A 10,354-nucleotide genomic window follows, 5' to 3' on the forward strand; every position below is an offset into this window, starting at 1 on the left:
GTATATAGAGTCTCAAATGAGACTAAATCGACTTTAGTATTTCAAAATCGCAATAAAAAAGGGTATCTTGACCAGTAACGCCGATCCAATGTAGGATCAAAGACCAATGGGCCTCGATCCGCACAACTATGCAATGTCTAGTATTCCTTCTCGAAAATCTTCTGGATCGGTTTGGCAGCCTAAAAATCGAAAGTTAATCAGATCGCTACACCAAAAGTAGAAGAGTCGAGGCACATACATCGACAAACTTCTCAAGGTCCTGGTCGAGGTTCGCAAGATCATCCTTCCTCTTCTTGTTCTCCGCAATCAAAGCCTGCTTGCGCTTCAACAGCTCTTGCCGCGCTTGCTCAAGTTTCTCTCGCTCAGCATGCTCATGGTTGATGCGGGCGATCATCAAATCATGTTCGTTGGTCTCACGATGTTCAGGGTGAAGCTCAAGGAACTCCTGGACGGGGATCAAAGGAAGGGACAGGTATTTATGACTATCGCACCGGAATATGTTAGTTCACCGCAAAAAACGAAAGTCAAAAGACCAATAGCAGGTCCGATCCACATACTCATATGCTTCACAGGCCGCGATTTCGCCAGTGAGGTGCTTCTGCTCGTAGTAAAGGTTCTGCAGTTGGAGATGCAGTCGGTCGATCTCCTGTCGAGCCTCTGCGGTGGCTTGCTTGGTGTCGCGAACACGGAAGATAGCGCCCCGGTTCTGCCCGCGCAGTCGGGCTAGCAAGGCGAATAGGACCTTTTGCTGCTTGGACGCGGCCAAGGATAGCTCTTGGAGTTTGGCGGAGTCGTTAGGCAGGGTGTCGGGGTTCAGTATGGAGAGCAACTGTTGGCACTGCACTAGCGTCTCAGCGCTGGTCTGGAGCACCGGCAGAAGCGACTCATCGGTGACGATCTCATTGATAGCCATGGCGGAAATTTTCTTAGATCTTTAATAATTTACCCCGGTGGCGAGAGAGGAGAGGCTAAGAATCCGAAAAGCATGTGGAGATGGAGAGAGGCGCGGGATCAATCAGGCGTAAGGCGGTACCATGTGCATCCTTGGCTGGCACTGGTTGGGACACCCTCTCTCCTTCATCTTCCTCACTCTTTTTCGATCCGCCCCCCTGGATTTGTTGTTCTCGATGTATTCAAGCCCCTCCTTATCTTGACGCCAATAGTCCTTGCTCTCCTTAGTTTCTCTGGGTCCCTCCGCCTTCCTTACCCTCCCGTTACCCTCCCGATACTACCCTTCCCCAACGCTTACATTACATGGCCTTCGAGAGGTGAACTGAACACTCATGGCTTGCGGCGCTTCTTCAATGACGGTGGAGTCTTATCCTGACACAGAGGCATTTGCCTCTGCTACTGCGACTCCCAGCGAGGAGACTGGTCTTCTCCGTGATCGGCGGCGCAGACATTCATTCCAAGTTTCTAGAAGACTGTCGTGCGACTACCAAGATGCAGATGCAGTCTTTATCCGAGTATGTACCCGATTTATATTCCGAACTATACACATAGTATAACGTGTCTAACCAAGTTCTAGGTTGAACTGTTCCTGGCCGAACTGGAACGTCGAATGCAATGGATCGAGCAATATCGGAAATCCCACATGATTGGAATCGACGCTAGTCTTAAACGGGGCTATGCAACACTGGAGGCTGTCAGAGACCAATGTTCGGTCGCATCGGGCGAGCTGATGGGAAGTGGCAAGAAGCGGGCTAAAATCTTGGTGGAGACTCTCGAGGACCGATACAACGAGGCCCTGGTGACCAAGGAAACACTGGAGCAAAAGGCCCAGGCAGGAGTCCGCCTGATGGAGTCGTTCCTAATCGAACTCGAAAACAGAGCCCACGCGGTCCGTGATCGTGGCATCTACGGCACCCTGGACGATGGGTGGAAGGCCGTGGATTCGAGCTTGGTCCACGCTCGAGAGATTGTCGACGAGGGCATGGAACGTGCTCGCCGTGCTCGTGATACCCTCCGCGAGAACGTTGAGGAGGCCATTCGGCTAGCCCAAGAGAAACGGTTGATCAACTACCATGAGCTGCCCGATCCATGGAGAGTCAACCCCCACATCATCAACGGTTATCGCTTCACCACTTCCAAGCTGGAATGCGTGTCGTCCGTCTTCGCTTACTCGAACGAAATGTTTAATATCTGGTCCCATGTGATTGGTCTTGTTGTTGTCCTCGCCATTGCCTTTTACTTCTATCCGCTCCATACCAACTTCCACCTCAGCACGAAATCCGATATCGCAATTGCTGCTGTCTTCTTCTTTGCTGCATGCAAGTGTCTGGTCTGCAGTACCATTTGGCACACCATGAACAGTATCGCATCCCAATCCTTGATGGAACGCTTTGCTTGTGTTGACTACACCGGAATCTCGATGCTGGTCGCCGCCTCGATTGTCACCACCGAGTACACCGCTTTCTACTGTGAACCCTTTTCTCGATGGATATACATCCTACTCACCATGTCTCTGGGTATTGGTGGCATCATCCTGCCATGGCACCCAACCTTCAACCGCCACGACATGGCCTGGGCTCGCGTAGCCTTTTACGTGACGCTCGCGCTCACCGGGTTCTCACCCATCGCCCAACTATCCTACACCCGCGGTCTCTCATGGTGCTTGTACTTCTATTCACCAGTCGTCAAGAGCATCACAGTCTATTTCGTCGGTGCCCTAGTCTACGCCTCCAAGGTTCCCGAGCGCTGGAAGCCAGGTTTCTTCGACTACGTCGGCGGCAGCCACAACATCTGGCATCTTGCTGTTCTTGGTGGTATCCTCTTTCACTACCACGCCATGCAAGACTTGTTCGCCGGAGCATTCCAACGCGCCCAAGGCGAATGTCCGAATTTGACGATGTGAACATATCTCTGAACATACCTCCACGATTCTATTTTCGTTTCTCTTTTACTTGCTCATGATTTATCCTCATGGAGTACATGACCTTGTTTTCAAGTGTCCTTGCTGAGACACATAGACCTGCTGTGGCCCCTTCTCAAAACTTCATAGATCTGTTTCTACGGGTGCCTTGATTCTGTTGATGCCCGTTTTGCCTGCATGGTTGGAGTTTGTTTCGCTGTCTATTGCTTTACCTTCGATTCTTAGAGCATCGGTTTCCAAGCTAGACCTTTGTTTCTCCTTTTCCCTCGATGGCGCCACTAGATCTGTCTAGATGCAGGGTGTGCATAACCTTTTGTCATTTGTTGAATTTACTTCCCATTTGCTGTCCATGGGTATCCTCTGGGATTACATATAAAGTTGTCAGAGATCGTATTACGATATCAGAACATACATATGCCATTTGCTCTTTACATATTGCCTACTATATAATCTTTTTCTTCTGTGCCAAACAATGTTCTTTTATTGTATATGCAATATTCTATGCATCGTCTATTGTCGTACATTCATAACTCCATGAAGGAATCTCCTCTAGTTGTTACCCTAGACATTTCCATCAGTTTCTATCGCATTTTTCCAAGGTCTCGGTGCCAGAAAGCCAACCCAATATGTAATGTCGACATTCAGATTGACAATTCTTCGAGTTGGAATTGCAAACTGGCGGCTTTGCATTACGTTCAAAATGGCGAACTCTGTGGAATGAAGGTCGAAGGGTAGGAGAGACGGTCACAGAGGCTGGCCGTGACTCGGATTATTTTGAAGGATTGCGTTGATCCTTGCCGAGGTGTTGATGATGCTCATCATCCGAAACAAGCACCGATTGACTGATCGACGAAGTGGCTTATGGCGCACCCTCAGTAGCCTCAACCGCAGACCCATCGCGCTTGACGAAGTGACCCTGCATCCAGCAGCGGTACATCTTCAATTTGCTTTGACGGTTGACAATCAATCGCCGATCAGCTCCCATAAGCTTTACCTCGAAGGCTCCTTCCTTCTTGGCAGCCTCCTTAGCCTCTGCAGATTTCTCCTCAACAGGCTCTGGCGTCTTACCCTCAGCACCGTCTGTGGGAGCCTCTGCAGATATGGGAATCTGCAAGCCCTTCTCTGCAGACCAGGTACCCCACATATCAACGAGCTGGTCCTCATCGAAGAAGTAGACGCGCGTACCGTCCCCACGAACATAGAAGTTCTCTTCCATATAACGGCCCTTTTTGAAGCGCACTTGGGCGAGGTCACCGCGGCCGTAGTCGCGGAACAGCACGCGGCCACCGGGCTTCAGAACACGGTAGATGTTGCGGATAGCCTGGTCCCATTGGGTAGGAGCCAGAGCAGAGAAGATGAAAATGAGAATGACAACGTCGACCGAGCCTTCGGTCAAACCAGGCGGGAGGCCGTTGTCCTCTTCAGTGGGCACAGAAGCCACATCCCAAACATCGGCCGCCATATATTTCTCGTTGTAGTGCTCGCTCTCGCGCATGACCTTCACGGCATACTTTGAGAAATCGCAAGCATGAACCTTGAGATGCTCATTCTCATTGTTGGCGATCAGAGGGAACGCGGTGTTTCCAGCACCCGCGCCAACCTCCAGGACGACCTGGGGACCAGCCTCCTTCTGTGTGACTTCCGCGAGAACAGGGAACTCCTGACGCAACCATTTGCGGTCCTTGAAGAAGTTGTCTGTGTTGTTCTTATAGAAAAGGTTCCACCACTTAGCCGGGTCATTGTTGAATCGGTTGCGATCAAAGTCCGATACTCGTGTTTCGCGCTGTTTCGCATATTGTGTTTGGGCAAAGGCCTTGAATTCGTCATCTGGTTCGACGTGGTCCCAGGCATTGAACTCGAAGACGTCGTCGCCCTTTTCGAGGAATCGCGATCCGAATTGGAACGGGTCGCTTCGCTTCATGTTGTTGCTGGGATCGTGGGAGCGACTGGAGGGCACCTGGGGAGGCTCGATGCTCTGGAGTACCTCCCGTACTTCCCGTACATTGGTTTCGGTGGACATGTTGTATGGTGTTTATATGAGGACTGGAGTGGGAAGAATCTCACTGGGGATCATCGCGGGGAGGACAAAAAATCTCACAGGCGGCGATGCGATTGGCGGGGTGCCTGAGATCACATGACTGTTTGTCCCCCACTTGGGCTTACCGCCTTCACCCCTCGTCTCCTAATGACCAATCACAGGGTAGGGATGCACACCGCCTTTTTTATATCCAGTTTGGGACTATATTATCAACAAAGAGTGTAGCCTCAACGGACTCTGTTTCTGGATATACACGTAACTAACTATTAGGCTGTAGAAAGGCTGGCTCGTGTACAATGGTAAACGGAGACAACAACTATGCCAGACGCTTTGGTTATAGGCGACACCATGGGCGCCATAAAACTTCTATACGCTGTAACGTATCACAAAGCCCTATATGCACGAAAACAACGAATTGAATCCAATTATGCTCCCCGCAAAGCCTCCGTACCTCTACCATCAGATAACCCAAGCATTGTTGCGCTTTATAAATCAAACATAAATATGTCCATGTACCTCTACCTGGCTGTCTACGGATAGATAGTGGAGATTGATGTATCGGTACTTGCCTATCTTATCAGCACCGAGCCAATCAGAGATCCGGGGAATCTGGATGCCTGCGGCGTCGAAGTCAGCTCCAAGTTGTCCTCTCTTTCACCTCTCTTTCACCTCTCCTCTTTCTCAGGCTCCTATTCTTTTCTTTCTCCTCTATATGAGCATGTCCCTTTAGTTTCGGACCTGCTTTTCAGTACACCTGCTCGTCGTTTCAGGTCTGGGGGCTTATCGACGCGAGTGGGGTTTAGTCTATCATCAGTTGAGGCTCAACTGAGGTGTTCATGCAATAGTTCCCGTTTAGAGGGACTTGTATTGTGACAGTGACTCAAGGGACGACTTTCTCTCATTACAACAAACCCAGAATCTGGCTTTGACAGTGCCAATTAAACCAGAGGTAATTCCGCCATGTCATTCCTTTCCGCGCTCTGCGGATGCTTCTCCCGCGAGGAGAAACCCTGTTCAAACCCGGAAACCATGATCCAAAGACCCAACAATGGCATCCAAACAGGCCACTTCACACTCAACGGCGACGGACAATTCATCCGTCCCTCACCCTCACTCGGGCGCAATGGGCACGGACCCTCGGATGACTCGGAGGATGGGGGCTATTCTAGTGTGGTCCCGCTGCCGCAGTACACAGCCCGTCCGATGAGCCTCCACGAGAAGACGCTGGAAGCCCACATGCGTGATCCTTCCGTCTCTTCTGAGTCCCAGGAGTATTCCCAGGAAGAGAAGAACCGCAATCTCTACGACGAGGAAGTCACTTCTGATGCTTCTTCTGCTATTTCCTACCCTAGCAGCTATGGGAATACATCCACTGCAACGAGGGAAACTCCACCGCCGCCGTACTCGCCTCGTCATTCGGTGATGCTAAGTCGGTCCCGATCAATCTCGATTTCCTCGGCTATGGCTGTCATTGTTAACCCGCCGCCTATGGCGCGTGTTAATGGTTCGCGGACTGGGCCTGCCTATTCCGAGGACGATGATCGGTCTATCCGTCGTCATCGCCGGGTCTCTTGGGAGAGTCGGTGATTCAGCCTTGGCTGGATAGTATGACATGCACATTTCTCGCTATTTGTCTTCACTTATGATCTATCTGTTTAATATTTACATGCCGGTATTTCGGCGAAGACGATCTGGAATCGTCTATCCCGGACTTTTGCATTTTTTTTCTGGCCTCATTGCTGGCTGTTTCTGCATTCCTTTTTGCAGTCTTCTTGTCTGTTTTCACTGCATACGACGCGACGATTATCACTTCTCGATATTGATCGAATGTTTATGACATGATTGGATTTTGGTACGAAAGATGGTGCTTTTGGGGTCTTTTGTTTGGGATCACCTTGGATATTAATAATACTGGCTTTCACATGAACCGCACATCATGATACTTCTCATGGATGTGGTGCATCGGTATACGATGCACTTACCGCCGAGAACAACCTCGGACGTGGGCAGGCTTGCAGCCTGACACATACGTAGTGCTACAACTACTAGACGTGAATATAACTTCATATGTCTCATCAAACGTCCATGGAAGGTGGTCAGTAACCATAGAAATAGCAATAAAACGCTGTCAGTTCTAAATAGACCTTCGATATAGGCATGCAGGGAAATCAGTAGTAAGAAGGGTATCAGTCAAGCCACATTCGAAAACACCTATATAATCACATCCTCCAGGCCAGGCGGATCAAACAGAACAAGCTCATCGGCAGTCTCAAACAAATTCCCCTCCCGCTGATGCCTCAATGTATACCCACAACAAGAAGCCGGAAACTCCAACAACCTCAAAACAAGCAAATCACAACTCCCCTCGAGAAACATACAAATAGCAGTACACTCGGAACGAACCCTCGTCTTAACCCACCACTCCTCAACAAAACACATAAGCCCCAACCACCAAGCAAGCAAAACAAGCGCAGGAACCTCCTTCCTAAGCAAACACTCATAAAAAGGCCCCTCAAGCCTCCCCATCCAAGTAGTGTACTTATTAAAACTATCCGAGCACCGCTCAACTCCCAGAATCTGGATCAAAATTCGTAACGGCCACAAATAAGGCGTATTATCAATAGTAGAGTCCTCAGTGATACCACACAAATCGGCCAAATCGGAATCAAGACCGACCCTTCCAGCCCGGTCATCGTCGAAATTGATGTCTGGATCTCGCGATTCCATAAATGTCGCCCACCACATACTCTGCGGTAACCAGGGGTGGGTTCGTTCGAGGAGGTAGCGGAGTCCGCCCTGGAGGCGGAGCCATGTTAGGGCTGTTGGGTCGGGTGAGAAGACGAAGGAGGAGCGTGGGGAGAAGGTTTCTTGGTGGAAGGAGTGCATTGAGACCATCAGGCAGGCTGAGTAGAGTTTGTCCATGTTTTGGGGCGTTATGCTTGTTGAGACTTCTTGTGAGTATTGCTTTACTGTTTGTTGCCAGTGGTAGGCTTCCGCTAAGCGGTAGGCTTTGTTGTCTGGAAGGAGTGTGCAGAGGTGCGTTGTTGCTGCTCCTATTATGGCGTGCATGAGGAAGGGAGTCTGGGTTTGGTTCGTTAGGATGCGATGGGTTATGGTGGATAGGATGGGAATGGGGCCTTACTTCGAAAGCTAGTTGGACCATTTTGCCCATTACTATGCGTACTGTCTTTTGGCTTGAGAATGCTGGACCTTTGTGGAAGTGGTGGAGGGCCTCTATCGTGCGGCTTGATGCTGAGGCATCTGTGAGTAAGGGTGGTAGTTTGGCGCCACTGCCTGGAGGTGGTCGTAATAGCTCGTTTAATTTCTCGGATACCATCATTAGAGACATTGATGAAGCCAAGGAGTCGAGTGAGATCAACTCAGGGTTTGTTTCGATGAATTGGGCTACAATATTGTTGCCTTTTGGTTTTACAGACTTGGTGGAATAGTCACATACGACATCATGTTTCTGGCATCGAAGGCACTGGGGCTTGGCTTCGTCACACTAAACAAGTTATTGTCAATATAGGTGCTCATCTTAAGGGCTGAGGTGGTCGTGAGATACCTTGACTCTTCGCTGTTTACAGTTCACGCAGCCCGAACGGGATTTGCGATGGGCCCGTCGGGAATGATAGACTTGGTCGGTCGATTCCGAAGATCCATGCGTTAGGGCATTGTTTGATTTGTAGTTCGGAACCCGGAAGACCATTCTCTGCCCCTGCATGGGCTTACTTCCGGTCCGAATTTGATCTTTCTGATGCATTGTGTCCCTTGTGTGGAGAAGATGCAGACTAAGGGGAGTTCTTATAATAGTTTTGTCACAGTGAATAAATGGGGGCTGTTGAACAAAAATACTGGCAAGGCGGATTGGGGCGTTTCAAGGCATTGATGATATTGCGCTCTGCAACTCGGATTGTGATATCCCAGTTGAAGGCAGTGCATGAGGGATGAGGCTCAGCGGTGCCGAGCTGCGCCTTGTGAGTTTAATCCGACTCTTTTTTCTTTGGCCAAATCGAGAGTGAAGAAATGGTGGCGGAGACGAAGGGAAAGATGATCGACATCGTCTCCGATCTTACGCGCTATTCCCGATCGGGTAATTCTCGTATTTGTTGCTTGGCAGACTAGAACAAAGAGATCCGAAAGAACACGGAGATCACAAATCCGTATATATAATACATTGGCCTATGGTCAAGCATAAGAGAGATGGAAGTCCAGATACATGAAAGTTAACGTTGACAAACGCCATGCAATTCGTCATTCATTGAATAATATCGATCCCCGTTCACCGACACCGATGGCCATAGCTCATACTTCATACATTGATCGTCTATGCATAGATAACGAGAATGGAACGGGGTTTAGGAATGATTTAGCCCATCTTCGCGTTGGAGAAATCCATCTCTGTGGTAGCAAGTTAGCAAGGAACCAAGAGCAACACAACAGTGCACAAGCCTCAAAGCATCGCAAAAAGCCAAGAGATGAACATGATAAGAACCTACCAGGATGCTCAGCCTGGAACTTCTTCAACAGCTCCATCTTCTTCTGCTCGTCGCTACTGGGACCGCCCATTTCCTTCTGTCGCTGATCATACATCATCTTCTCAACCATAGCACGAGTCTCGCCATCCAAATCACCCAGACTAGAATTCTCCGGCGTGATCTTGGTCACATCAATCTTAGGCGCAGTAGTGACAACATGAGGCCACCACTCAATCTTGTTGACCTTATCAAGGTGAACATTGATTTCCTTGCCGGGCGGTGTTGGGGTAGTCTCAAGAGTCCAAGAGGATTCGTCGACGAGGATAGCGTGGGGGAAGTCGCCCTAAAACAAGAAATGATAAACAAAATCAGCCGGCGCTCATTTATCGGGGGGCCCATATCCCATATGGTGTCACCGATCTTCGGGGTGACTGGTTAATCGGCAAGCCGTACCTCGATGAGGGGCTCTTGACCCTTGATCGCAACCCGGATCTTATTCTTGGTCAATACCACATCCATGTCGCGGCCCTTGAGGTTGGCAGGGATGGGTGCCGTCACATCCACATCGCGAATTGTCTGTGTCCACTTGTAGGGGAGCTGAGCCTGTTCCGCATCTTCGCGGGCCTTGCGCTCTTGGTTTTCGCGCTCGCGTTCCGCCAGCTCCGCGGGGGAGGGGTTGTGGTCGGGATCGGACATGGCACGTCAGAGAAGTGTCGGTAAGGGGGAGAGTGGGATTGTAGACGGTGAAGGCGAAGTGTTGGCTCGAAAGCTCGGAGTGGGATGTGGTGTGGAGACCTCCACTTGGCCGTTGGCGCTTTTGCCGCCATTAATCGCTTACACCTTACTATCTATCAAGGCGCAATGGGCTTGCGTTTTCAATCTCCGTGCATTGGGCTGCATATTTTGAAACATTGGATTAGGCATAAATGTTTAAGAGCGCACGAGTTTCAGCCAGCTGTTCGGGGG

At 50.0% G+C, this 10,354-nt stretch overlaps 6 protein-coding genes across 6 annotated transcripts; 2 read left to right on the forward strand and 4 right to left on the reverse strand.

Annotated features, from left to right (window-relative positions):
* Window positions 1-137: 137 nt before the first annotated feature.
* On the reverse strand, window positions 138-913 carry PENARI_c001G11426 (uncharacterized protein; the record flags this gene model as incomplete). Its single annotated transcript, XM_022627027.1, has 3 exons — window positions 138-179; window positions 239-482; window positions 558-913. 3 exons carry the CDS (start codon window positions 911-913, stop codon window positions 138-140), a joined length of 642 nt encoding a protein of 213 aa, XP_022493672.1.
* Window positions 914-1,283: 370 nt separating this feature from the next.
* Window positions 1,284-2,854, forward strand: PENARI_c001G06173 (hemolysin III family protein; the record flags this gene model as incomplete). The annotated part of the gene is made up of 2 exons (XM_022626620.1): window positions 1,284-1,466; window positions 1,529-2,854. 2 exons carry the CDS (start codon window positions 1,284-1,286, stop codon window positions 2,852-2,854), a joined length of 1,509 nt encoding a protein of 502 aa, XP_022493162.1.
* Window positions 2,855-3,731: 877 nt separating this feature from the next.
* PENARI_c001G05831 (tRNA(Thr) (cytosine(32)-N(3))-methyltransferase) lies at window positions 3,732-4,892 on the reverse strand (the record flags this gene model as incomplete). Its single annotated transcript, XM_022626599.1, has 1 exon — window positions 3,732-4,892. The coding sequence occupies one exon, from the start codon at window positions 4,890-4,892 to the stop codon at window positions 3,732-3,734; it is 1,161 nt and encodes a 386-aa protein (XP_022493083.1).
* Window positions 4,893-5,870: 978 nt separating this feature from the next.
* PENARI_c001G09954 (uncharacterized protein) lies at window positions 5,871-6,497 on the forward strand (the record flags this gene model as incomplete). The annotated part of the gene is made up of 1 exon (XM_022626912.1): window positions 5,871-6,497. The coding sequence occupies one exon, from the start codon at window positions 5,871-5,873 to the stop codon at window positions 6,495-6,497; it is 627 nt and encodes a 208-aa protein (XP_022493112.1).
* A 976-nt stretch (window positions 6,498-7,473) lies between these two features.
* On the reverse strand, window positions 7,474-8,259 carry PENARI_c001G00613 (uncharacterized protein; the record flags this gene model as incomplete). Its single annotated transcript, XM_022626167.1, has 3 exons — window positions 7,474-7,477; window positions 7,558-7,991; window positions 8,053-8,259. 3 exons carry the CDS (start codon window positions 8,257-8,259, stop codon window positions 7,474-7,476), a joined length of 645 nt encoding a protein of 214 aa, XP_022493999.1.
* Window positions 8,260-9,279: 1,020 nt separating this feature from the next.
* On the reverse strand, window positions 9,280-10,084 carry PENARI_c001G07580 (NudC domain-containing protein; the record flags this gene model as incomplete). The annotated part of the gene is made up of 3 exons (XM_022626728.1): window positions 9,280-9,311; window positions 9,410-9,731; window positions 9,842-10,084. 3 exons carry the CDS (start codon window positions 10,082-10,084, stop codon window positions 9,280-9,282), a joined length of 597 nt encoding a protein of 198 aa, XP_022493985.1.
* Between the last annotated feature and the right edge of the window lie 270 nt (window positions 10,085-10,354).

This window comes from Penicillium arizonense, assembly GCF_001773325.1.
Source record: "Penicillium arizonense strain CBS 141311 chromosome Unknown PENARI_contig001, whole genome shotgun sequence".
NCBI lineage: Eukaryota > Fungi > Ascomycota > Eurotiomycetes > Eurotiales > Aspergillaceae > Penicillium > Penicillium arizonense.